Here is a 27,600-nt window from a genome sequence, read left to right as displayed (position 1 = left end):
TGTAGCGCCCAGCCCTTAACCACTGCACACTCCCAGAAGGACCAGCTCAGCTGTCCCCAGAGGAATAGGGCGCGCTCCCGTTGGTTTGATTGAACCGAGATCAGCTCCACAGTAACATCACAGCACTGAGTTACATTTATGGAGAAAACAATCATAAGTTTATTATCAACGGCTAAGGTGTAAGAGCTGGTGAATCAGAACAATGGAAATGGTTAGCTATAAAACAAAATCCTAACACGCAAACCTGGGTCTACACTTAGCAGTGGTCACTCCGCTAAATATAAGGGGACCAGATGTCCTGTTTTTATAGGGACAGTCCTGGTTTTTTTGGACTTTTTCTTATATAGGCGCCTATTACCCTCACCCCCGTCCTGTTTTTTTCACAGTTGCGATCTGGTAACCCTACCTATATAACAATGTAGATTTTCCCCAAAGGTGCAGTCTTTTGCAGAGCGAGCTGGTTTAGGACAAAGCAGGATGCAAGCAACCCCCTCTGCCAGTGCCAGGGGTTTTCTGCAGTGAATGAATCACAAAATGTCTCCTTGCATTATATTTATGTTCTTCAAAGTTCACCTTTTTCCCCCCAGAGACAGGACAACCCCCTGGGGTTTAGTCTTCCCACCCTCCTGTTGATTTCGTAAGTATATTGGGCTCCCATTCTGTTGGCTTACAATGCTTAATCTCCAAGTGAATGGAGGCAGACAGGTGAACATACGTCCCTCTGTCTGGCAAAGCCTGTTTGTCAGCCCTGCTAGGACACAGACAAAACACATTTTTCAGCATGTAGACACAGCCTCTGAAATATCATCTCTACCTACGTCTTGCAACGACAAGGAGGGTCAGTGTGGCACAAGCTTTTAGTAGAGACCTCATATGACCCTTCTTGGAGCAATACTACTAAAGCAATGTGTTAGGCGTAGTGAGTTTGTCAGGCCTGACAGGAGTTGCTGTTAGAGAACAGAAAGCCTTTCGCCAGCAAGCGTCACAGTAGCATGGCTCTTCGTTGCTGTCAGAGGAGTTATTAGTAGGAAAGTTAGTGTTTTGGTCAAGGTCTGCTTTATTTCCTTGTTGCACATTGGAATTGGGAGGCACCTGCATAACGTGTATCTTGACATGCCCCGGGTGGGGTCAGTATGAGAAGCTGCACAGTGTGTGGTCTGATCTGCAAATGCCTATAGATGTTTGAGTGTTTCTTGTCCTTCTTGGTGTCTCTGCGGTAGGGAGTGCTTTGTACAATGATTCATGGACAGCAAGGCCAGAAGCCATCATCCCAGTCACTTCCTGTGTAAGACCCCATGGCTCCTGCATCCAGCTCGCTAACCTGTGGTTAACCTTGTTGCTGGATGGTTCTGGCTGGCAGAAGTGCCACTTAGCTGTTTGCAGCAGGAGTGGGTTTCTGAGGAGTTGTCTCTGCGTGGACTTGATCCAAAAGCCATCGACATCAGTTGGCCCCACATGTCTAGAATACACAGTTGTTGGTAGCACGTGTGACATGGGAAATCAAAAGCTGTGCACTCAGGTGGATGTGGACTATTCTGCGTATTTAGAGCTAGACATGCCCTTGAAATCTGTGCGCAGAAGGGCCCCCCGGGTATGGCTTTCACACTCCTGTGCGTAAAGAAGGAGGTCACACAACACCTCTGTCTCTCCCTTTGAGGCCCCCTTGCAGAGCTCAGCTGTATTACCTATAACTCAGTCTTCCTCTGCACTAAGGAAATCTCACATAACGGGGGGAGATGTGATCACGGGAGGCCCTACCAGGCACTGGATAGGGTGAGCAGCGCCCCAGAGCCAGCGTGAAGTTTGGGGTCAGAACCATAGTCTGTTTCACAGGTGGGTTGAGGGGGGAGAAACCTCCCTGCCCTACAAGGCAGTGATCAGAGGGAATCCCTGCAAAGGAGTCCCGACAGGGGCCTGCTATGTCTTTTGCTCTTTGCACAATAAACATAAAATAAAGGAATGACACGGGCATGGTGGGGTTCCAATAACACAGCCTGCAAGCTCTAGTACTGTACACACTGCTGCTTTGGCTGGGTTCTGGCAGCTTCTCCAGCACAGAACACGGGGAGCACCACTAAAGGGCTTGCAGACCATTTAAATGGAAACCCTATTCCTGCACACTAGAGGACCTTCTCCTGCAAGGGCTTAGCAGGTGCTGAGCTTCACGTCAGTGGGTTACTCACATGCATAAAACCAATCACACAAGTAAATCTTGCCGGATGTTGGGTCCCAGCTTTCTGCCGCCTTTGGAAGGGCGATCTTTCCTTTGTCTCTTTGAATGCACTACAGATTAAAATAAATACGGCAAGGTAGAGCGGAGTGCCTGAGGTGTGGCAAACCAATCAATGCTGCAGGCACAGGAAGTTACTCTGAAGCGGACAAAAACCAGAGAGGAACCTGGCTGCTTCCTCCCGTCCCGTCGGACGAGCGCCTGGTGGAGAGCATCATTCGTCAAAGGCATATTAACAGAGTAACCATAAGGAATTGGATTGTCTGTTCCACGGGCGACTGGATGGCTCACAAGCTTGGTCGTGATCAATTGAACATGTCGCCTGTAGGTGGCTGGTTCAAATCTAGGCTGGGCTGGGTGTGACTGACACTGGTAGTGAGGTAAGGTTGCTGGGGGACCTATGTGAAATAAGGGAGGTGGGTCGCGGTCTACTGAGAAAGTGGTAAGTGTTTGGTGTTTAAGGTTCAGCCCTCACTGGGCACCACCCTCTCTGTGTCTATAGTCCTGTTCCCTGTGTATTCTGGGGTGACGTATGGCTGCAGCCTGTGAACAAATGATCAGTTACAACAGGCCCATCACTTAGGAGATGAGCCCAGATTCACCTGTGTACTAGGACTAGGGACTGTACAGGGTCTGGTCTGGTTGGGGGTTAGTTTGTGCCATTGCTCCCATGCATCAGGAGTGAAGACTCACCAGGCTATAAGAACATTGGATAGTTTCTCCTCCCTCCCACAACATGGCCCTGGCCTGCCCAGGAATGCCCCTTGTGCTAGGGCTTCTTGCACCAGGGGTATTTGTGGGGCTTTACAGCCCCTTTATGTGGCCTAGCAGTGAATTGCCCCCAATGTCTGTTGGGTGGCATTTCTCCCACGGTGTGCAGAGCCAGTGCCCAGGTCAGTACCATCCCCTTGTTACCTCTGGTAACAGAAGAATCCTGTGTTCACACTCCAGGTTTTTTACCCTTGAGAGCAGGGTTCCCTGGCATGCAGCAGCTTTCCTTTGACAAAGGAATTTGTCAGAATTCCTTTGACAATGGAATGGTCCCCTGGTGACCCCCAGCTCATGGGAGGGGAGCGGCAATGTGTGGCAAGTTAAGACTAGGTTAGGGTGATGCATGCAGAGGGGCTGGAAGGAAGGAGTGCAGAGAAGTATGGCAAAGCAGAGAAACTACGGGAGGATGTAAGAAAGGGTTTGTGACAGCAGGCCACCCCCAGCTTTAAGTGACACCTTCTAGCTCCTCAGCATGTAAATGACCCCAGCGTACCCCATGCACTCACACATTGGGATGAGGGTGAGTATGCCTAAGGGATCTCTGGCACCCCGTATGCGCCCTCTCTGATCTTGACCTAGTGAGTGTAACTAAGAGCAGAATCTGATTGTGAGCCAAGTTCTTATCCTTGTTTGCACAGTCGTCGTTAACTAAGTGACCTAGTAAGAAACTCCACGCCTCCCTGTTTGAAATGAAATGCAGGCCGGTGTTGCATGGAGATAGGTGGGGGAGTGTGGCAGGTCATTAGGAACTTTTTAAGAGCATGCCAGATATTTGGCCCTTTTGGTAAGGAAGTGCTGTATCCTGGAGGGTTAACAGTTCATGGCCCTTCTTCTTCATGGCCATCTGGGACGAGCCAGGAGCTAGGTAGCCAAGGGCAGGGGTTGCAATGATCAAGGATTCTGATCTATAGACTCATGCTGTTCCCTTTGCTGTGAAATTGATGAATTAAGAATCTCTCTCATTGTAAATTTCACACCCAGCCCCTCAGTCTCTGTATCAGAGTTTAGCCCCTTCACCCTGGCCAGCCTAGCGATGTGGAGTGGAGATGTAGCCCCATGTATCCTCCACCATGTGGATGATGCCAGCAGAGGGCAGGATTCCTGTCGGATAAGTGTAAAATTAAAGAACTAAAGTAAGCTAAAGTTTGGTTAAGAAAATAACAGTTTCACCTTATCATTCATGGCCAGTAAGGAATAGGCCCCAATCAGCAAGTAAACGAAGGGCGTGAGCATAGCAAGTAGTGTTACGTGTAGTATGGGAAGGATGTATGGTTCCAAAAGTAACTAATAAAGTAAAAGAGCTGTAATAATAAAATAAAGGAAAACTATCTTAAAAGAAACAAGCCCAAACCTTCCCACTGTCCTGCTATAAGCAACAGGTGGTGGGGAAGAAGGTAAGAAAGGAAAGGCCGTAGGAAGAAAGGAGGGTGTAAATCTTCTCGAGATTAAGACTGGAAATAAGGATGAATTGTCTCAAGTTGGTTTTTAGCTGAAGTCAGTAAAGGCAGTGACATCACTTGTTTGTTAAAGGGTATAAAAAGTAAACTCTTAAAGGGTTTCATTAGTACCTCCGTGACCATGCTGGAGCCAACCAATATGGGTCGAAGCACCCTGGGTTTAGCCCATTTGTAAGTATCTTGATCAAATGCGTATAAATGGTTTGTTACTGTTTGGATGTAGCACATTGCTTTTTAGGCATGGTTAGAGCAATTGTATAAATACCATTTTGGCCTTTGGATTTAATAAAGGAGTTTATGGTTAAATTAGTATTTGCTGGCTTCCCATATCAATATTAATAATTTCAAACAGTATTAATCATTCCAACAATTCCCAGGCCGGGGCTGGGAGCAAGAGGGCTGTTTGCACCCCAGATGACTCAGAGGGATAGGTGTGCACCTAACCTACCCATTCAGTGGCATGTTGGCAGGCAGCTGCTGCAACAGCTGGGCTCCCCTCCTAATGCACTCCTTTGTGCTGAGAGTCTGATCCAGCTCTCACTGAGTCAATGGGGGTTGGATCAGGCCCTGAGGATGGATCCTGCCCTGCTTTGCTGGGATTGGGGGAGGGAAGGCAGACTTAGGGAGCTCCCTATGTCCTCTCACCCATTCCCCACACCAGTGTAACAGAGGGCAGGACTGAGGTCACAGGCTTGGTTTCCTCCCAAGTTTCATAGGCGAGGCCTGGGCTCTGCTGCTGTGACTCCTGATACGGGGGGTTGTGGTTTTAAGCATAGACGTGGGAATCAGGGAGCCCAAGTTGTAATCCTGGCTGTGACGCATAACAAACAGTTTAAGATTGGGGTTGAAGATTATTTTATCCCGCGGTGTTGGAAGAGTTTGTATAGTGGGGGTGCTGAAAGCCACTGAACCACACTGTAAACCTTGTATATGATGGAAACCACTTCAAGCCGGGGTGCTACCGCATCCCCAGCACTGCTCGTTCCAGCACCCCTGATCTTATCCAAGTGATGCTGCAGAGGCCATGCGGGTAGGCAAGATGATCTGCATAGGAATTTAGCCAAGATACCAGATCAAATACCTCCAACTCTTGCAAAAAGATGAAGGAGACCTTTAAAGACGCAAATGATCCCAGCCTTGTCTTGTGCCTCATCCAAAAGACAGCTCCATAAGTACCATAGCACCATCTAGGTATGTGCTGGTCGGGCAACAGATTGTGAGCTGATCCGGAGGAAACCACCTTGTGGTTCTGGTTTGTTTGTTCGGCACTAATAATCCAAAATTCCCAAACTGTGGCCTGATGGCTCTTGGAGAGCAGGCTGACCATACTGTGTGAACTCCCAGAGATAAGTAGAACTAAAAGAGGATAAGAATACATAAACCCTTTCCTAATATTACTCTTCTATGTGAGCAATCACTGTAGTTGCCACAAGATTATGCATGGGACAGTCTCTCCTAAGATGTTCTCTGCTCTGTGAAAAAGTTCCTCAACCCCCAATCTCAGACATCCCCAGCAATACCCACATCAGCCTGGAGATTGCTTTTTGCTATAGTCTCATCTTGGTAGTTAGCAATGTAGGGGCATTACGTCCACCCAGTATCGGTTTGGAGGGGGGCCCTGCCCCCCTGGGACATTTTCCTCTAATATTTCTGCTGTTGATTTTAACAAACTAACTAAATTTGTTTTGTTGTAGAATCCCCAAATAAAATCCCAGGGGCAGATTTAAAATAAAATCCGTCTATCTTTCTCAGTTCTTATTCTTCAAGCTTTACTTTCTCCTTTGGGTCCTTTTCCTCTTTCCTGTTTCCATCTCTTTTCCTTGTTCCCCTTTCATTTTGCTGTCTCTGTTGTTCCATTCCCTTTCTTTCTTCTGAGCTGCTTTCCAGTGACCGGCTTCATTTGTTCTCTCTGCACTAGAGAACCTGATAGTATTTTAATTCTTGTTTATTATTATTATTTTTATCTTCATCCTTCCAAGCAGCGTTTCTGGCTGTTGAATCCATGAAGTTTGTTCTTCTCTCCCAAAGCCCGTGTGTGATGGGGGGAGGATTGGGACTCTGGGGGTGAAATCCTGGCTCCGGTGAATTCAGTGGCAAACCCCGAATTGAACATCAGCAGGGCCAGGATTTCACTGTAGGAGCTTGGTTTTCAGAGATGCCGAATACTCCCAATCTCAGTTGAAATCAGTGGGAACGGCAGGTGCTCAGCACCTCTGAAAATCAGGCCTTGACTCTCTTTAACCCCAAGGTGGGTTTATCTGTAACTCGGCACCCCCCAGAATGAAACCTTTGGGCAACATTTAGACCTGGTATAAGCAATTGCAACTTAAGACATGTCAGTGGAGGTGCATCCACTTACCAGCAGGTGTGAATTTGACCCTGTGTCTTTCTGTGCAGCTCTGTGGCCAGTTCACCTCCCCAGCCTCTTTCCTTTCATGTCAGAGGGTCACTTTCTCTTGTATCTGTACAAGTGGGTGCGGCCGGCAGAGTCATCATTCACCGGTACGCTCCTCACAGCTCATGTGCTGAGCCCTGCTGTCAGCCAGGGCCAGCACGTCCACTGCTGGGTCTGTGCACTGTAGCCCTCTGCTGACAAACCGTGAGGCCCTTTGCCATGCCCCCGGGGCGTATTTATTGTGGCTCTTTGTTCCAAGCCTGTTCTCCCCTGAGTTCTGTGCCTGGCGTCTAATCCCTGAGCCGAACCAGGGCGCAGGCTGTTGCTATGACACCTTTGAGAAGTAACAAAGAGGGATAAACAAAGCGGATCAGCGAGGCAGAAGCAGTTGACACAAAGGTAGAGCCTGACTACAAAACACCCGTGAGCAGGGCAGGGCGTGGGATTGTCATGGCCAAAGCGTGCAGGAAGGAACGCATATGAGGACAGAGAGCTTGATATGAATGCTCAGTAGGAAAAGCTCCATAGAAAAGGGTAAACACAGGAGGAGGGGAAGATCACGGCCAGTGTGGAGAACACACCTGAGTATCACTAAGGAGATGGTGTGGCTGAAACTCTCTTTTTCTGCAGGGCGACTAAGCAGGGAGCCAGCTCCCAAGGCACTGAATATGGTCAGACCTCGCTGTGGGGCCTTTCTCTTACAGGGCAGTTGCACAAAAGCAGGCTCATGAACTAATCCATGTTTAGGGTGGGCACTCATGAGGTTTTCCAGGTGAAGGGTGCAGGCAGGAGGGAGGCACGGACAGCATGAGCTGAACAGAGGTCAGACACCAAGGAAGACAGAGAAGGGAGCTGTTTCTTGCCAATAGGGCAGGGCTCGTCCATGGTGCCTGAGCTGGGTTTGTGGCAGTGCAATTGCCTGTGTGTGCATTTGTCCACCTCTCTGCAATGTTAGCAGCCTTTTGTAAACAGAACATCCTCAGGGACCGTGCCAGCTACTTCCCCTTCCAGTGAGAAGCTGACCCCCTGGGTAGCCCTGAATCTGCTACTGCTCGGAAAAGATGCAGCAGTATCAACTCGGGGCCTTAGGGCTATCCAAGTTTGGGGCTTGGAGGTCCTACTGATGTTGGTGAGAGCTGTATCTGCAGATCTAAGACATGGTCCTGTGCGGTGCAGGGTGGTAGGCACTAATGGGAAACGAAGGGAGTGCCAATGATTAATTGTCCTGCATCACATGCACATTTAGGGTGACCAGATGTCCCAATTTTATAGGGACAGTCCCGATTTTCGGGGACTTTGTCTTATATAGGTGCCTATTACCCCCCACCCACTATCCCGATTTTTCACACTTGCTGTCTGGTCACCCCGTGCACATCTTCAGCGTAGCATTGTTATAATGCTGACTTCCCTTCCAGGGCCCTATCCAGCAGATGGTGTGGCAGAGCTGGTTCAGCATCAGAGGAATTTCTAGTACATACCTTGCTGCTCTGTTAGGATCACAAAACTTATCTATAAGCTCTTTGGGGCAGGGGCAGGTATGCACAACAGGGCCGGATCTGTGTTTGGGAGCAGTAGGTGCTACTGAGATAGAAAAGGCCTCTTAGACCACTGAGACCTTTCCCCTGAAAGTGCGCGACACAGTCCCAAAGGCAAAAGCAACCATACTGTGCCCTTGCAGAGCATCTTTAACTCAAGCCTTAGAGCACTGTGGCCAAGTGTTGTTATCCCAGGCCTACTGACGAGGAACCAAGGGCTCGCCCAAAGTACCCCAGCGACCAGTCCTACTGATGGGGAACCGGTGGCTTGCCCGCGGTACCCCAGTGACCAGTCGTAGTGGCAGGGAACTGAGGGCTCACCTGGGGTACCCCAGCGACTGGTCCTACTGACAGGGAACCAAGGACTTGACCAGGTTACCCCAGCAACCGGTCCTTCCTCTTCCAGTGAGCTGGCCCAGGGTACCCAGCCACCGGTCCTGCTGACGGGACCCCAAGGGCTCGCCCGGGGTACCCCAGGGACCGGTTCCGCTGACGGGGCCCCGAGGGCTCGCCTGGGGTACCCCAGCCACCGGTCCCGCTGACGGGGCCCCGAGGGCTCGCCCGGAGTACCCAGCCACCGGTCCCGCTGACGGGGCCCCGAGGGCTCGTCCGGGGTACCCCAGCCACCGGTCCCGCTGACGGGGCCCCGAGGGCTCGCCCGGGGTACCCCAGCCACCGGTCCCGCTGACGGGGCCCCGAGGGCTCGCCCGGGGTACCCCAGCCACCGGCCCCGCTGACGGGGCCCCGAGGGCTCTCCCGGGGTACCCCAGCCACGGGTTCTGCTGACGGGGCCCCGAGGGCTCGCCCGGGGTACCCCAGCCACCGGTCCCGCTGACGGGGCCCCGAGGGCTCGCCCGGGGTACCCCAGCCACCGGCCCCGCTGACGGGGCCCCGAGGGCTCTCCCGGGGTACCCCAGCCACGGGTTCTGCTGACGGGGCCCCGAGGGCTCGCCCGGGGTACCCCAGCCACCGGTCCCGCTGACGGGGCCCCGAGGGCTCGCCCGGGGTACCCCAGCCACCGGTCCCGCTGACGGGGCCCCGAGGGCTCGCCCGGGGTACCGGGCAGGCAGTGGCAGAGCTGGGAACGGACAGGGGAGTCCTGGCCCCCAGCCTCCTGCTGGGATCAGGTACCCCAGGCTGCTTCATCAGCTCCACCGACACTCGGCCCCCCCGGGCCTCCTCCCAGCGGGGCCGGGGGCTTGGTGCGCCAGCCTCCAGCGCCCCTGGCTCCCACCAGAGCCGGGGCTGGGATCGGGCTCCCGGGCGGCGGGGGTGGCGCGCCGGGCCCCCCTGCTCGGCTCGGACCCCGGGGAGGGCGAGCGGCCGGGGCGCGGCTGCCGCGGAGGGAGGCGGGGCGGCTCCTGCGGGGCGGGGCTGGGTCCGGGTCCCGGCCCCCAGCGGGGCAGTGCCGGGGCTGGCTGGCGGCTTGGCCGGCTCGGGCACTGGCTGCGCGGCGTCTCTGTGTCCGCCCGCCCGCTCCGCCGTGCACCGATGCGGCTCCCCGGCTGGAGCCCGGCCGCCCTCCTCCTCGCCGCCTGCCTCTGGCGGCTGCCGCCGGGCCGGGGCGCTGCAGGTACCGGGGCCCGCTCCGGGGCTGGGCGGGGAGGGGCCCGCGGCGCCGGGACCCGGCTGGCCGGCCCGTGCCCTGCTCGCACCCACCCAGCGCTGTGTCCGGCGCTGCACCTCGGTCCCCTCCAGCCTGCGGGGCCCGCCCGGGGAAGGGCCCCCTCCTCTGCCCGGCCGGCCCGGACCAGGCGGCATGTCTGAGCGCGCTACTCCCCTGGGCACGGCTCTGGGCCTGGCCCCACAGCGACCCGGGGATGCGCTGATCGCGTCTGGCTTTGTGCTGGCCAACGCCTGCAGGGCGGCCGGGTAGGACCTGCGCCTCCTGGGGAACCGAGCAGCTGTAACGTCAAAGGGCTTCTGCTGCTTAGCCCTGGCCGGCTGCGGTGACCATCGCAGCCACGCTCCTCGCTGTGCAAAGCGGGGCAAAGTCTCGGGATGCCGCTTGTAGACATTAGGGAAACTGAGGCAGGGAGCCTTCCCGGGGCCGGGGCACAGCTGGGAACGCTGCTTTCAGTCGGACGCGATCCAGGCTCGGGTATCTGGGGCTGTTGTCGAGCTACAGGCTCTAGTGTCCGACTCCGCTCCTGGACCCTGAAGCTAGGTTTGGTTTCACAAGGCCTTGTGAGGTAGGGAAGTGTTAAGCCTATTGTACAGGTGGGGCAGCTGAGGCACGGAGAGGTGAAGTGAGCTGCCCGAGTTAGTCTGTGGCTATGACAGGAATAGAATCCAGCTGTCTTGGGTCCTAGTTGGGTGTTTTAACCAGAGACCGTCCTTCTTTTCTAGATCTCTGTCCAGCTCCTAATGGAAAGGTGTCTACAACACCCAAATAGTCACCTCCGTAGCTGGCACTAATTGGCCCTCTTGCCAGTCAGTCTCGGCAGAGAAGTTGAGAATTGAAGGGGTCATGGATACTCCCAGGCTGGGAAGCATTTCCGGGGAGGGATGTGGAGTATGGAGGAAAGGTGCATTACCACTGCAGGTGCAGTAAATACAGCGAAAACTTCAGTGCCCAGCGTTGTCACACACTCCTGCGTGATCGCTGAGTGCGCAGGAAGAAGTGTGTCAGTTTTCTCTTAAAGTTACGTGGCTGTTGGAAACTTCCCCAAGAGTCTTGTTTGACTGACAGGACAATGCCTGTTGCCTCATGGAAAAGCCTTCAAAGCATTTCTGTTCATAAAACTTTATCGTTCCCCTTTTTTAAACGACCAAATTGTGTACTTCAGTGTATCATCCCAGTGCAGAAGTAGCTATAGTTCTCATAGACCAAACAACAAAGAGTTACAGGAGGCAGCGTTGAATGAAGCATTGAACTGGGACTCGGGGGCCTGGGGTTCTGTGCCCAGCCCTGCTGCAGGACTCTGAGCAAGTCACTTTCCCTGCCTGTGCCTCAGTTTCCCACCTGTGAAATGCAGATAACTATCCTCTGTAAACTGGCTTGAGCGAGATGGATGAGGAGAGCTATATCAGAGCAAGCTATTACGATTTATTACAAATAATATGATAATACAGAGTACTTTTCATCATAGATCTCAGTGCTCACAAAATGGGTAAATGGTGCTATCCCCTATTTGTAAATGAGGCACAGAAAGGTTCAGAGACAGAATTTCACCTGCAATTCCTATTGACTTCATTGCTGTTATTTGTATATATGCTTGTATTTTGGTAGTGCCTAGAGATCCTGACCAAGATCAGAACTCCTCTGTGCAGTACCGATGCACAGTGTTAGACGGCCCCTGCCCTTGGAGCTTAATATTGAAATAGGGTGGCAGGAGAAACAGAGGCACAGAGAGGCCAAATGAATTGGCACAGCAGGGCAGTAGCAGGTTTCCGGGATACCCGTCCCGTGCTCTCTCCACTAGGCAGCCCTGATCCAGTGGAATGGGCGAATGCCCAGCCCGTCTCAGAATCGGGCGGTTAGCTACTGGCCTAAGGGGAGTGGACGGTAGGGCTGGGCATGGAACACCGCTCTTCTGGCTCTGGCTCTGTGCTGAGCACAGTGATTTATGGCTAACTGGAACCATTCACGTAGCCTGCTGCCCTGAACGTGTTTCCAAAACTAGCTCCAGCCAGTGCTGAGGAGTGATTTAACTACTTATTATACATATAGCCTCTGGAGGATGGTGCACGTAGAAAGAACAAACACAACACCATTCTTGTCAGTTCACCTTCCTTGTTCTGTCCTCTCCAGCCTGGTTGCAGTTGCGCTCTGAGATATGTTATCAGGGCTTCCGGTAAAGCACAAAGAGAAGAGACTTTTACCAGATCATCTGCTCTTTCCCTTCCCCCCACCCTCCTCTTTATTGTGTAAATAGCAAGACATTCTATGCAGAGACAGTGGTATGGTCACCACCTGCCTGGTGTTAGACCAGGAGACCTGGCCCGGGTAAGCGAGATTCCGAGGCCTGTTTTCTGAGCGTTCCTCTAATCCAAGCCTGGCCTGCTGCTTTGAGATGCAGTGCTGGGTCTGCTGCTAGAATACAGTGTCTTGATGGGAGTTCTGCTCGCTGGTGTTGGCCTTGGGCCAAGCAAGCCTAGCTCTGGTCAGAGGTTGATGAGGACAGTCAGCGGGAGGACTGGGTGGCGTCTATCGTCTTCCAACAGCTATGGATTCTGGAGCAATATTATTGCACTTTTACTGGAGGCTGGCTGACTCCCCTGCCAGGGTGAGTGTTGCAGTTGGAGCTGCTATAAAGGAGGAAAATGGGGAAGATGCAGGGAAATGGTGACTGTGAATGCTGAGATGGGTTAGTGTCTTTGAACCCTACTCAGACCAGATAGATGTAGACCCCAGTCACTGCTGGTCATCGATGCACTGGTCCCAGCAGCCCAGATGAGATTTGGCTCCTCCCAAATCCCTCGCCTGCCGTGCTCGTGGGAGGAAGGCAGCAGCTAGCCCCGTATCTTTCAATTACAGCCCAAGCGTGGTCCCTGTTTCTGCTCACTTGTCAGCACTAGGCATCTTTAGCTGCCCAATGCATCCCAGAATCCTTTGCACTGGTTTGTAGAAATGCTTCAAAGGGGGCACCATGGCAGCTGTTGCAAAGGATACTGAGATAGAGACCCAAAGACAGCCCCTTGTACAACTGAGCAGAAAGAGGGATGCAGATTTGGAAGGGGTCTTGGGTGGGCAGAAACTCAGCAGCCAGGGAAACATGCCTTAGGATGGTCCTGTTGGTGAGTGACCAGGGTGGTCCCAGTGTTCTTCCAGCAGCATGCCCACATATGGCATCTTAGATGGCCCCCTGCTTAATCACGAATTTAGCCCCCACTTTGTTTCATGGACGAGATGGCTTCCTCTTTGGTGCATGGCTTGGGGGATGGAAAATCCTTTGCTGAGATGCCCAGGGGGATTCACCTGCCAGCCACCAAAGCAGCTGGTGAGACCATGGGGGCATGGTGCATGTTCTAACGCTCTCCTTCTCTGCGTGCAGGAACAGAAGAGGTGATCATCGGGGAGGCCGGAGAGAGCGTCGTCCTCTTGTGCCGAAATGTGTCTGAGCGAGCGGACGAGGTGGACTGGTTTCACGGTGACCCTGGCACCGTGCCCCCACTCTTCTCCTCCAACGCCAAGCTGCCCCAAGATGCCCGCTTGTCCCTGGTGGACAATAGCTCTCTGCACATCTTAGCGTTGCGCCCGCAGGATGAGGGCAATTACACCTGCAAGGACGTGCTGAATGAGATAGTCCGAGAGCACAGAGTCCAGCTCCTGGTAGCCAGTGAGTTCCTCTACGCGCGGTGTCTTGTAGCTGCAGAGGGCTTCACCTCACGGAGTCCGAGAGTTTAAAGCTAGAAGGGACCGCTAGTTCACCAAGCCTGACTTCCTGTACATCGCAGGCTGTCTACACCAGCCAGCGCCCACACGCTAAACCCAACAACTGAAGTGAGACCGAAGGAAATGGGACCCACGGGAGATTAGATTGTTCCATGCCGTGGGCAGAGATTAGGAGGGACTGAGGTGCGCCAGTGCCCGAGGCCCCTGCAATGTAGGGAAATGATTAAACGAGATACACCAGATAATCCTGGCAAGTGACCCCCACTCACAGGGTGCAGAGCCAGGCGAAACCCCCCCAAGATCCCTGCCAATCTGACCTGGGGGGAAATTTCCTCCCTCCCCCGCATGGCGATCTGAGCATGTGAGCAAGAACCAGGCAGCCAAGCCCCTGAGAGAGAGAATGCTTGGTGCCATCTCAGAGCCCTGGCCTGGGCTGCAGATGTGGCCGGCCAGAGCAGTTGTGCAGGAGGTAACGTGTGAAATGGCAACCTCACCTCCAGGGCACCCCCGTTAGAGGGTGGTAAATACTAGCCACAGACAGCCCTGTGCCCTCCAATGGGAATGGCTTGCGGGGTTGAGATAGAACCAGCCACCTGAAGGGGAGAGGGTCTTTATCCCACCCCCAGTCCCCTGAGCCACTTGCCTTTTCCTCTCCCTGAGTCCAAGTTGCCCTTTGGGCTCTCACTGTCTCTGCCCCGTTCCGTGCCCGAGTCCCAGGTGCTGCGTTGTGTAGATACACGGTCTCCCTCCACAGAGAGCTGTTCCTTTTGAACAACAGTGAGGAAACCCTGACATGTCTGGGCCGAGGCGGGGAGAGCTCAGTCCAGGGGACGATAGGGGATGTGAACGGTGAGCAGAGTGAATGCCTGGGAAGAGTCGGGAGACAGGCAAAGCCACTTGCGTCATTGAAATGGGGAATCCGTTCCTGCCGGCAGCCGTCTCACCTTGGGCTGCCATCCTGGTAGACTGCTCCGGCTAAACCAGATTGGTTGGTGCTTGGACGGCGAAACACAGGCTGCTGCAGGACGTGGTGGTGTTCATTCAGCAGATGGCCCTCTTCCTGCTGAGTCAGTATTGAACCAGTGCCCTGTGGGGTTGTGGGAGATGAGAAATAAAACCAAGGTCCTAGCTGCCTGTTAAATATCCCGTGGGCCTCTTTCCTGGCCAAATTTTAGCTGGGGTGATTGTATTCGGCTGATTGAAATGGAAGCTTCAGCTCTGGTCAGAATTCTTTTTTAACTCCCTGTCCTAAACTGTTATGCAGTAGGGCTGGGCATTGTTAAATGGCTATTGGGTTCTTCCCCAGAAGTGGCTGCATTTCACAGGCAAAGGTTCCTGTGTGTGTAGTCTGGGAAGTGTGTTGGAATCCTTTGGAATGAAGGGCACTGTGTCAATATATGGTTAATTTAGGACACCTGCAAGAGGGGTCTTAGTTTCTCTCCGTTTCCAGAATCTGCCCCCCACGCCTTCCTTTTTCCAAGCCTGCTGGATCACTGCAGGGCTGTCCTTAGAACTCCATCCAGGGTTTTGCCCTACACGAACTGGGGATCTAGTGGTGGTGGGAGGTGCCGGGAGGCAGCACAAAAGTGCAAAGCTTAGAAAACCTGCAGCGCAGGCAGGCAGGACCTCAGCCCCTTGCAGTTCCTTGCTGATGTGCCTCACCTCTCACTCGGCAACAGCCACCTCTAGAGCTTAGAGAGGAGCAGGGTCTGCCAATATAACTGTTAGCCGCTCTGCCGAGCCTAATTGGGTGCAATGGGGACTCTGAGCCACTAGGGCCTGGACTGTGACCACCACTTTCATTGTATGCCCCGCTGCACAGCTCAGTCCGTACTGCTGTGATCTAGGGTCTGGCTACATTCGAGCTGGAGGAGTCATTTCGAGCTTGCGTAGGCACATCTGCGCTAGCTTTGATCCAGCTAATGTGCTAAAAATAGCCGCATGGCCACAGCAGCATGACTGGTGGGATGGGCTAGCTGCCAGAGTATGTGCCTCGAGGCCCAGGCGGGATTGTAAGGGCGGGGAAGTCACTCTGCTACTTCGAGCGGACTAGCTCAATCCAAGCGAGTGCGCCTAGGTCCACCCAAGTCGACGCTGGAATTTACACCTCCAACTCAAATGAAGACGTACTCTGGAATGAGGAATAGTCTGTGTCCTGCTACCTCTTGAGATATCCAGTCCCCTTGTGTGTGACATTCTGCATTAGCTCCTTTCTTCCTTGTTCGTTACCTGCTGTGTGCAGGCTATTGTATCCTTTGTATCCTTTCTCTCAGCCTTATTTCCTGTTTGTGTTCAGAGTGTTCCTCTGACGGAGAGCTGCTGCACCTATTTTGCCCAGAGCAGCGCTCTGAAAGGTCGCGCAGGGAGAGAGGCCCTTCCCAGTGCAGGGAACTCCACCATGGATTTCACACGAACAGCTGATGTGTGGAGTATTCAGATGCAAGAAATAAACATTAGGCTGCTGCAGCATGTGGGTTAGTAGTTTGAGCATAGGCCTGGGAAGTAGAGACTCTAGAGTTCTAATCCCAACCCTGCCGCTAATTCCCAGTGATCTTGGGCAAGTCATTCAACCATTCTGTGACTCAGTTTCCCCAGTTGTAAAAGTATGTAACCACCTCTTAGGGCTGCTTGTGAGCCTTAGTTATTTACACTTGGTCGAACACCACAGACATGGTCTGTATTATCATTGCACTGGGGTTTTGTGTTTGTTTGTTTGTTTGTTTTGATATTTTGGTGTTTTACCTGGAATATATAAAACAGGACCCAGTTCATGGACTTCCTGTTAAAAGCTCAGTCTTTTTAGTTAATCCAAAGGAAGGTTAAGAGTGACTTGGCCACTGTCTACAAGGACCTACAGCGGGGACAGATTTCTGATAGCAGACAATGCTTTAACCCAGCAGAAAAAGGCATAATGAGATTCAACGGTTGGAAGCTAAAGCTAGACCAATTCAAATGGGAAACAAGGGGCACATTTTCCACAGCGAGGCTCATTAAGCACTGGAAGAACTTACCGAGGAATGTGGTAGTTTCTCCATCGCTTGCAGTCTTTCGGTCGAGATTGGGTATCTTTCGAAAAGAGACACTCTAGCTCAGCCAGAAATGGTGCAGGAATGATTGGGTGAGTTCTCTGGTCTGTTGTCCAGGAGGTCAGACTGGGCCCTCAGAACGGTCCCTTCTGCTTTAAAATCTAAATGAAAAGGTCCCAAATATCAGATAGAATTAACTATAGCACTCAACAGGAGTTCAGTTGTGGCTTTTAGCCATTGTCCCGTGTTTGTGGTGGTGCAGAGGTGTGTGACTTGAGGGGAAACGCACACCCAATCTCCTGGAACGTTCATACTTACTTTGGTATCAACGGTGGCTCATCACAGGTGAGGACAGTTCTCGAGCTGCTGTTTTGAAATGTGTCTCGACGCCAGTCGGGTTATACTGATGTCAGCCAGGAGTTCAGAGGCTAACAGAACACTAGTTCTGGTGGCAGATTCCCAGACCCAGCACAAAGATGCTTTTCCGCTGAGTCACCCTAAGCTCAAGTACTTGGACCCTGAATAAAGCTGTGGAGTAGTTTCTGATGACTCATGCTGGCAGGTCACTCCAGCAAACGTTGGGCTGGCTCTTTGGATCCGGGGCAGTGGAAGTTCTGCAGCTAGAAACATCCAGTTTTGGCAAGAAAGCTTATACTGAGGCTTATGCTTAGTCACTGGAGTTACCAACAAAGCCAAATCCCGAGAAAGGATGTGTTCGCAGTATAGAGACTGTTCAAAGCAGGGTGGGGATTTCACCTGCTTCCAGCTACTTTTCCCTGAAAATTTGTGTGAAGTGGGTGAGTCAAAGGAAACGAATGTTTTGTTTGTTTATACTAGTATGCAAATGAGCTCTGGGTGAGCCTGTGCAGCCTTCCCTTGTCAGCCCTTAGAGATGGAGCAGGGAACTGGGCATCGGAGTCCTGGCTCTGCCACTAACTCTCTGTGTGATTCTGAGCAAGTTGCTTGACCTGGGTGCCTCGGTTCCCCTATCTATAAAATGGGGATAATAATTCTTCCTGCAGAGGGGCCAGTGCAGCTTAATTACTTCGTGTTTAGAAAGTGGTGTGAGCGCTCTCAAATGGCAAGTTCTACATCAGGATAAATGGTTTCCCTAGCGTACATAGTTGATACTATTTATGAGCAATAGAAACCTCTCTCTCAAGCCCTATGAACAGCATATAGCCTAACTCTGCTACCTAAACTCCATGCATAACAGAAAGGAAAGGGAGGCTACAGGTTTGCTACACTCTGTATCCTCCCTAACCAGCCCAATGGAAAAGTCCATACTGGGGCTGTTGATTAATCACAGTGAACTCACATGATTAACTCAAAAAAATTAATCGTAATTAAAAAAAATTAATCACAATTAATCGCAATTTTAATCACACTGTTAAACAAGAGAATACCAATTGAAATTTATTAAAGATTTTGGATGTTTTTCTACATTTTCATATATATTGTCTTCTGAGTTGCAATTGAAATCAAAGTGTATATTATTTTTGATTACAAATCTTTGCACTGGAAAAATGATAAACTGAAGAAATGGTATTTTTCAATTCACCTCACACAATTACTGTCGTGCAATCTCTTTGTCATGAAAGTGCAACTCACAAATGTAGAATTTTTTTTGTTACATAACTGCACTCAAAAACAAAACAATGTAAAACTTCAGTGCCTACATTTACATTTGTAGGCGATAATGCTGCCCTCTTCTTATTTACAATGTCACCTGAAAGTGAGAACAGGCATTTGCATGGCCCTTTTGTAGCTGGCATTGCAAGGTATTTATGTGCCAGATACGCTAAACATTCATGCTTTGGTCACCATTCCAGAGGACATGCTTCCATGTTGATGAGGCTCGTTAAAAATTAATGTGTTAATTAAATTTGTGACTGAACTCCTTGGGGGAGAATTGTATGTCCCCTGCTGTTTTATCCGCATTCTGCCATAGATTTCATGTTATAGCAGTCTTGGATGATGACCCAGCACATGTTGTTCATTTTAAGAACACTTTCACTGCAGATTTGACAAAACGCAAAGAAGGTACCAATGTGAGATTTCTAAAGATAGCTACAGCACTCAACCCAAGGTTTAAGAATCCTAAGTGCCTTCCAAAATCTGAGAGGGGCAAGGTGTGGAGCATGCTTTCAGAAGTCTTAAAAGAGCAATACTCCGATGCAAAAACTACAGAACCCGAACCACCAAAAAAGAAAATCAACCTTCTGCTGGTGGCATCTGACTCAGATAATGAAAATGAACATGCATCGGTCCGCACTGCTTTGGATTGTTATCGAGCAGAACCCATCATCTGCATGGACGCATGTCCCCTGGAATAGTGGTTGAAGCATGAAGGGGCATATGAATCTTTAGCACATCTGGCACATAAATATCTTGTGATGCTGGCTACAACAGTGCCATGCGAATGCCTGTTCTCACTTTCAGGTGACATTGTAAACAAGAAGTGGGCAGCATTATCGCCTGCAAATGTAAGCAAACTTGTTTGTCTGAGTGATTGGCTGAACAAGAAGTAGGACTGAGTGGACTTGCAGGCTCTACAATTTTACATTGTTTTATTTTTGAATGCAGGTTTTTTTTAACATGATTCTAATTTGTAAGTTCAACTTTCATGATAAAGAGATTGCACTCCAGTACTTGTACTTGCAGGTGAATTGAAAAATGCTACTGCTTTTGTTTTTTTACAGTGCAAATACTTGTAATCAAAAATAAATATCAAGTGAGCACTGTGCACTTTGCATTCTGTGTTGCAATTGAAATCAACATATTTGAAAATGTAGAAAACATCCAAAAATATTTAAATGGTATTCTGTTATTGTTTCAGTGCAATTCATCGCAATTATTTTTTTTAATCGCTTGACAGCCCTAGTCCATACTCCTGCCCAAAGGAAGCAGACACTCCTTACTTAGAAGCTGCTCCTGGTTTGGGGTGTTGCTGGCAAACTATGTTGTTGTTTTTGCTGCCAACTGGATAAATGCTCTACAAAGCAGCCCGCAGATCTCCTTTCCCTTGGGCCCTCTCCTGTACAGACTGCAGTGCCAGGCTTTGTTTGACAGCCCCTGTGTCAACAACTGCTCTCTAAAGATAGAGTTGAATTAGGAGTCGGGTTGCGCAGGCTGGTGCGGTAACATAATGTGCTAACCCTGAAATCCCCAAGACTATTACTAGGGGGAGTTGTTTGATTACTGTTTGAGTGCCAAAAATACACGTGAATGGATGTGGAGCTTAAAGCAAACAAAATATAGACCGGAAATAAGGAGAAAGCACGCTCCGCCCCACTCTTTGCAACAGCTGGGAGCAGCCCCCTGTCCTGTGTTCCACCACCCCCATCCTCTCACTCCTCTGCGAATGTAGCAGTCTGGAGCTTCAGATGGCTCTTGACTTGCTTTACCCTCGCTCAATTCTTTCACTATTTAAATAATAAACCAAACATAATCCCAGTTGCTATCAAACCAACAGTCCTGGAAGAAGTCCAGAAATGACTTTCCCTAGGTCCTCTGGATTGTGGAATTTGACCCCGCAGTTGAATTGCAGTTTGTACGTTGATCTGGGCTGCAAAGCAGAGCTGGCACATGCAGCCCGCTTGCAGCAAGCAGAGTAGGGCTGACAGAAACGGAGGAGGCCTGGATCTGGGCCCAGGGGCTCATTGCTAAGACCCCGATCCCGCAAGCTGAAGACCCAGGCTCCCATCCTGCTAGCTGTTCTGTGGCCACATGGGACGCCAAAGTTTAGCCTCCTGCCTCAGGGCTGGGCTGGCAGGTTTCTTGGTTGCCAGGTGCATTGGGAAGCACTGACGCTTTGGCTGCAATGGGGGCTCCTGCAGCTCAGGGCTGCAGCTGGCTACTTCCCCATGAGGCCTTTAAAGGCCATTGGAGGTAGATCGCACAACATGCATGGGCATTGTCAAACTGGGGGAGGACCCCTTCAGAGCTTGTGGGGGACCCCAGATAACCAGAATTCCCCAGCTAAATATTGGGCAAGCTTTGCCCAGACGTAAGGTAGCACTTTACGCTGCTTTGAGGGGACTGCTTTGTTACACACCCCAGTTCTGGTTTCTCCTTGCCCATTTCAGGTGGCCCCAGCAACGTGTCTGTCAGCATCTCCCCTGCCGCAGCACTGCCCAATGGCACGGTGTACGTAGACAAACGCGACACTGTGATGTTCAGCTGCACTAGCAGCTCCCATCCGGAGCCCACCATGACGTGGACTTTCCAGCTGCCCAGTTCGGCCCCAGAAACGTTTACTGAAGTCAATGGCTCCTCCACCGTCTACACCCTGCAAAATCTATCCTCACGCTTCCAGGGGAACTACTCGTGCACAGCAAGGAACCCTCTCAGTGGCAGAAGTCGGACATCAACCAAGGAGCTCCTGGTCTACTGTGCGTAAGAGCGTTTGCAGTGTTATGGCTTGGGGAAAGGAATGGGACGGGGGGTGCTTTTCTGGTGTTTTCCTTGCCAGTAGGACTGGGTGTTAGCACAAGGGGTGATCAGAGTGGGAATGGTATCCTGGCTTTTGCCTCTTAAAACCTTTTGCTACAAAAAAATTGGGTCCAAATGTAAACCTTCACCCCTGAACCCTCCTAAGGGTGGGGGTGGGTTAGAATCTCGGTATCCAAATCTGCCTCAAACATGCTTGTGAGTCTGATCCAGGATAGGCATACTGTCCGAATCAGGTTTGAACGGATGATCTTGGTAATCTGGGCCTCAAGTCTAACCCTGAGCTGGAGCTGGGTCTAACCTCATCTACCTTGTGCAGCTTTGCACACAACTGGAAACAGACATACTGATCATTTCTGCGGCACCAAATGTCATCCCATGTCATCGAACTGAATGCATTTAGCAAGAGTCTTGTCATTTTCCACACGCTGTGGGTGACGTGAGAGATTTCACTCGTGCCCATTGATGATGGTATTTACGGTTTGCAGTGTTATAGCTGTGTTGGGCTCAGGATATCAGAGAGATGTGGTGGGTGCGGTTATACCTTTAATTGGACCAACTTCTGTTGGTGAGAGAGACAAGCTTTGGAGCTACATAGAGCTCTTCTTCAGCTGTGGGAAAGATAATTCCCAGAGCTGGAGAAGAGCTCAGTGTAGCTCAGAAGCTTGTCTCTTTCATCAACAGAAGTTGCATCAATAAAAGATATAACCTCACCCACCTCGTTTCTATGCTGTTTACTGACAAGTAATATTTGTACAGTGCTCTGAAGCTGTAGGGCCCTATTCTCACCTGGTGTAAACTGAGGTAGCCCCTGTGAAGTCAGTGCAGCTATGCAGGTACATGACACCTGAGATCTGGCTTGCGAGGGACTGTGTGTGCACCACAATGTATCAGGAAGGACGAAGGTGTGATTGCTAAGACATACTGCTGTATTAACATCAGATAACGCACACGCTAAAACCAAAACTGCCCTGCACAGCATAAGGATGGTTCACTGCCTAGTGTTTAGGGGAACAGACTTCCTTGCTCCCTGTAAGGGCTGGGTTGAGATTGCCCCACTGCCTTTTCTGCTGGGGACCTCATCCCAGGTCTCCAGTGATTGCTGTATGCTGCTATGAAAAGAGCACACATTCCCCCCCCCCCCCCCCCCGAAGACTGGTGTGGGATTGCAGGGAGGGAATTGAGACAAGTGGAAGGAGAGAAGAACCATAAGATTTTTAAAAGGAGCTAGGGGAAAAATAATACCTCGCAGGCTAAAGTGCTGACACTGTGACGGTTTCACGGCGTGGTTAATCTCAGTGTTGTTTTGTCGTTAGATCCCCCGCTGTCGGTCCCAAGGTGTTGGGCTCAAACTGCCCAAGTGGGGTTGATGCTGCAGTTGTTTTGTAACTGGCCCGGGGGATACCCGCACCCCGTCCTCCAGTGGACAGAAGAGGGGCGAGACCTGGAGAATTCGAGCTGGGTCGTTAATGCAACAGGCACCGGGGACACCCACGTGGAAACTCTGAGCAGCTCTCGCCTCTTCCACGGGAAGGTGTTCAAGTGTGTCGGGAGCCACATCCTAAAGCAGGAGGAAGAGCAGCCAACCTGCACTGTGCAGATAAGTGCGTCAGCCTGTCCCTCCCTGGTTAGCCATTAACGAACCTGTGCATGTGGAGAGCCAGGCTGCCAGCTTGGCTCCACTGAGAGCCCCAGACACGGGTCTGAGGGCAGTGAGTCATCCAGGGAATCTGATTCTCCCCTGCCCTGCGCCTCCTGTTGCTATTTCTAGCTGTGGAAAGTGCGGGGAAACACTAGGATGGGAGCGTCTGATATGACAGTAAATGGTTATGCAGGGCCCAAGGCAGTGGGGATCAGATCCTGTGGCCCAGAGCCTCCGCCGGGGCATAACTTGATGGACACAGATAGTTCCATGGAGGTCCGTGAGATGACTCACGTGCATACAGCTGCTCAGGCATGTACAGGTTTGCAGGACTGGGGCCGAGAATTTAAAAAGTCCCTAATGATGTTGGCAACCTTGATCTGGCCCTGTTTCAGCAAAGCATGTGCTTAACTTTGAAGGTGGGCAAGTGCTTGGAACCAGGGCCTAAAAGACTTGCCCAAGGTCAAAAAAGGCAGTCAAGCAGAGCTGGGAATTGAATGCAGATCTCCTGAGACCCAGGCCCGTGCCTCCTCTAATTATCTGGGTGGGCAGTGGCTGCCTGTCAGTGTGGACCCAGGGTTCTTGTACATACACCAATACAGGAGGTCATTTGAAAGTTGCTATAGAAACATAAGATCTTTTTACTATAGGATTTTCAACCTCCTTCTCGACTCCCTTCCTCCCTCCCTGTTTAGAAGCCCCTTTGCTGGCGACGGAGCCACTGAAGACCTGCTTTGTGGGTGGCACCGTGTCCCTCACGTGCCAAGTGATGGAGAGCAATCCCTCTGCGAGAATCAGCTGGCTTCGGAATGTGTCCCAGCCTGAGGTGGAGATCCAGTCTGGTGGGAGGTACCTGGTCACCCAAGAGGGCAGCGTCTCCAATCTCACCATTCAGAACTGCTCCCACAACGCTGACGAAGGCTACTATGTCTGCAAAGCCGAGAACCCCGTGGGGCTGAAGGAAGCCTACGTTTCCCTCACTGTGAAGAGTAAGTTAGCAATGCTGTAGCTGGGGAGGGGGGTAGCTGAAGCAGGATGCGAGGAGCGGGCGCATGACATGAACAGGAGCAATAAGTGAGTCTCTGATGTACTGACCTGGATTCCTCTTCTCTAGGGCTTCCCGTGAGACGTAAAACCCCATGGAGAGATGAGCTTATGTCTCATTTGTGTGGGTTCATAGTTGTCTCCCATGTACCTCTGTCCATCGGAGCATTCCCAGCTGCATGCGGGAGCGGGGGGGACAGCGGACACTGGCTGGCAGAGCCGTGATCTTAGTCTAGTGAATGGGTCCAGTTGCCAGAGGTGGCAGGATCAGTGTGAAAAACGACACAATCCAGCCTGATGTGTGATAGAAGCTGTTTACGGGTCAGCTGAGTGACTGGTGCGGTCCCTTCCTGAGGCCTACTGTGTAGCTGTATTAAACGCACCGGCTGAAATCTGCAGTCAGTCAGAGCCTAGCCAGGGGCAGTTCCCGTGGCACACTGCAGTGGTTTTCATCTGCATGCGGTGTGTGTACATGATGGCGACGCACCCATCTTGCCAACGGAGCAGGCCACTTACAGGGTAACCGTTGGCACCAGGGCAGCACTCTGACCGACCCCATCACCTGCGTCTAGCCAGTGACAATCCCATAGGCTGAGCTTCTGCGTCTCTCCTCTCCTCCGCACAGAGCCGGTGAATATAGTCGGGGTGGTGGGAACAGTCGTGGTCCTGCTGCTGCTGGGAATTCTGGTCATCGCTGGAATCATTTTGTACTACAACCCCCTCCTGTGCCTGAAAGGTAAGAGGAGTTGGCACCCCCTCCACCCTGGCACCCCCTCTGCCCTCCCAGCCACAAGGCGCACAGATGAGAGCTCTGCTTCTCCAGACCTGACCTGGTGCAGTCCTTCAGTTTTATCCCCAGCCTGTAATCCTGGGGCCCTCCCCACCCCACTTACCTGTGTCCACCACTGATGCGCACACCTTACCTTGGGCTCCTTCCCCTAGCCCCTGTAGGAACTGTGTGCACTTCAGGAGCAAGGCCAGAGGTACCCAGAGAGCGGGGGCACTTGCATAGCCGACCAAGAGTGGATGGCATGGCTGTCTCTCTGCGGGACCTTGCACAGTACTGGAGATCGTGTGTGTCTTGTGCTAAACCGCCCTCCCCTTCCCCTGCGAAGTTGTATCTGATGCTGTCGTCTCATCCGTCTCTGAGCCGACCACAGCTGCCTTCTGCTGCTTCAGTGGGACAGCACCACCTCCCCGAGGCCTTCCACCGCCTTCCTGGGCCGTGTGGCGATTGCCTGGACAGTCCCAATTCAGTATAATAGACAATATTGCCAAAGGCAGCAAATGATCTTACCGTGAAACTGCCTTTGCTTTGTCTGAGGAACCATGTTTATGAAGGCCTCTTAAATCTTTTTTTCCCCCTCCCTCTTCTTTCCCCCTCCCCCACAGGCAGCATATTCAGGTGAGTGTTTTCCTTCCCCCGATCTCTGTGCAAACCTAGGTATATCTGCAGTCCGGTAGACCTGCTGCGGGTGTAACTAGGATAGACGCGACCCAAGGTAGGAGCTGTACCAACTGAAATCGTCGGCTAAGGTGAGTGCAGTTGTACGGATGCCACGTCCTGCACAGAACCAAGGACCAAAGCCACAGGCCCCAGTCACTTGAGCTAACTGAGACTCTCTCTTAGCTATTGCTAGTAGCCAGGCTTCTGTCACCGGTGGAACAGCCGCTAGAAGGGATGAGATCACGTGTGTTACACTGACCCGAGTGACTATGCCGCCTCTAGGGAAGGAAACACCAAACTAAATTCCTCTCGTGCTGTTTGGTTAAACTAAGTTGTGGGGAAGAGGGAGGGATAAGGTAACGGACACTCCTTGGCTGTTCTTGTTATGCAATGTCTTTGAGATTGCTGGAGAGGCCCTGGCTTTTGAGTCGCATCCCCTGCTCCCTGAAGACAAGGTGATTCTGCCTTGTTCTTTGTAGTTTAGGGAGTAAATAAAAGCAGCAACATGCTGCCTCTCTGGCTGACAAATAGCTTCTCCACCCCAAGTGACATCAACCCCCCAAAACAAGAACCTTCCAGGGGTCGTGGTGTTTTTCACTCCAGCACCCTTTTCTAGTGCTTATTGTTCCTCCATTCCCCTTCTGGGTTCTGTCCCTGGCTCCACTCTTGTGTGGAATTTGGGTGATTTCCTTCCCCACCTGCATGCCTCAGTTTCCCCACCTGTGCAGTGGGGAAAGTACTCACCTCACAGGGTGATGATGGGGATTTATCCATGAATGTTTGTAAACTGCTCTGAGGACTTTGGATGAAAAATGCTGCCAAGCTGCAAAGCCCTATCAGCACTATTGCTATCAGTGAACTCTGAGGGCGTGGTGCTGCCCTAGCAGCTGTGAGTACAGGACTTGACAAACCAGCCATAACTAGCAACACCCGGTTAGAGCCACAGGTACAATTCTGTAGCCCCCTGGGGGAATGGAGGAAGGCCGGGGGCTGGAAGAAAGAGGGAAGGGGCAGCCCTGCAGCATTCTCCATCACTTTCATTGGCCCTCCTGATCACAGGAATCAAGACTCAAATGATGTCTTCGTGCTGGTGGATTCAGATGGAGAAGAAGAGGAGGAGGAGGGGCAGGAAGAAGAAGCGACTGGCAAGTCCAATGTGCTTCGAGTGACGGCCCTGGTGAATGGGAACAGCACCCAGGCTGGTTATGGCCACCATTTTACTGAGAGTAAGCACCTGGCTTTGGAGACGCATCGCTGCACAGTGAAATAGGCTGCCCCTATCAAGCCGCTGAGTAAAATTTCTGTGGGTGGGAGGCCACCACTTTCCCCGTGTCCTCGCTCAGTGGGCGGTGTCCCAGCAGCACCAGCTGGGAGACGGGAGGAGCAGTGATGGACTTCACCTCTTCTCTCCACCCGCACATACTGCATGAGTGACACAGCTGCTGGAGTTAGGTGTTGAGGATCATTTGTATTGTGAGTGTCTACAGGCCTCCGTCAGGACCAGGGCCCTGTTGCTGAGGGCACAGCACACACCTAGCGAGAGAGAGAGCCCCGGCTCTGAGAAGACGCTCACAGTCTGAATGGGTAAACAGAGGAAGGACGGGGGAAAGGAATGTAGCGAGGCTATTCCACACTCCATGGCTTGCTTGGTCTTCCCTCACCCCTAGACAAATACACGCTAATAACATGACTACTACACCTTAACGCCCTGGGTGCTTGGCTTGGCCGGGCCATGGCTCTGGTCGTAATGGTGTGCTAGGGTCTCCTGCCTTGTGATTTCTTCTAGGTGACATCAGTGAGCTGCACAGTGAGCTCTCAACAGAGGAAGTGGAGAGTGAAGAGAGGCCAGCTACGCAGAGGCAAATTCTCCCTTTTCTTGATGAAATGGGTGGAACTGTGGGTGGAAGTTAAACTTCAAATGCATCATTGATATGTGGCTGCATCTAGGCTGTTAAAATTCCTGCAGTGGGATTGGCCTGATCTGGTTGTTAGTTTCTTTCTTCCCTCGCCCCAGCCCTGTTTTTCATTCTTTCGTTTTGTTTATTCTTTCATCTCATACAGTTCTTTTTTTCTCTTTCTTTCTGGCTATTTCTTCCCTTCTCTCAAGTTTTCTTGTTAATAAGAGGAAGTGCAGAGGCAGACAGAGTTCAGGAGGAACGTGTCTCTGCTTCAAAAGATCTTGTCCCGTGGGTATCCTCTTCATCTCTAAGCCTGCCGCTGACCGTGTCCGGGACACGTGTGGAGTTAACAGGAGGGCAGTTCT

The 27,600-nt window shown here is 51.6% G+C and overlaps 1 protein-coding gene and 1 long non-coding RNA gene across 5 annotated transcripts in view; one reads left to right on the top strand and one right to left on the bottom strand.

The window, feature by feature from the left end:
- LOC119563777 overlaps window positions 1-22,575 on the bottom strand; it is a 23,737-nt gene extending 1,162 nt beyond the window's left edge. Inside the window, exons 1-4 of the long non-coding RNA XR_005222379.2 lie at window positions 22,450-22,575; window positions 17,071-17,372; window positions 16,738-16,913; window positions 2,184-2,283 (exon numbers count right to left, since the gene is read on the bottom strand). This is a non-coding gene — a long non-coding RNA (uncharacterized LOC119563777). The remainder of the gene's footprint in view (window positions 1-2,183; window positions 2,284-16,737; window positions 16,914-17,070; window positions 17,373-22,449) is intronic.
- VSIG10 (V-set and immunoglobulin domain containing 10) lies at window positions 9,761-27,600 on the top strand. Of its 4 annotated transcripts, none has more exons than XM_037878778.2 (9): window positions 9,761-9,961; window positions 13,386-13,670; window positions 20,841-21,146; window positions 22,521-22,808; window positions 23,542-23,835; window positions 24,516-24,626; window positions 25,283-25,295; window positions 26,397-26,563; window positions 27,124-27,600. In XM_037878778.2, the coding sequence occupies exons 1-9, from the start codon at window positions 9,880-9,882 to the stop codon at window positions 27,246-27,248; spliced, it is 1,671 nt and encodes a 556-aa protein (XP_037734706.1). In that variant the 5' UTR covers window positions 9,761-9,879; the 3' UTR covers window positions 27,249-27,600. The 4 variants fall into 4 exon arrangements, with proteins under 4 accessions (XP_037734706.1, XP_043385095.1, XP_043385094.1 ...); XM_043529159.1 differs by lacking the exon at window positions 9,761-9,961 and adding an exon at window positions 12,659-12,698; XM_043529160.1 differs by lacking the exon at window positions 24,516-24,626.

This window comes from Chelonia mydas, chromosome 15, assembly GCF_015237465.2.
Source record: "Chelonia mydas isolate rCheMyd1 chromosome 15, rCheMyd1.pri.v2, whole genome shotgun sequence".
Classification (NCBI taxonomy): Eukaryota; Metazoa; Chordata; order Testudines; family Cheloniidae; genus Chelonia; species Chelonia mydas.
This window is presented reverse-complemented; position numbering and strand designations above follow the sequence as displayed.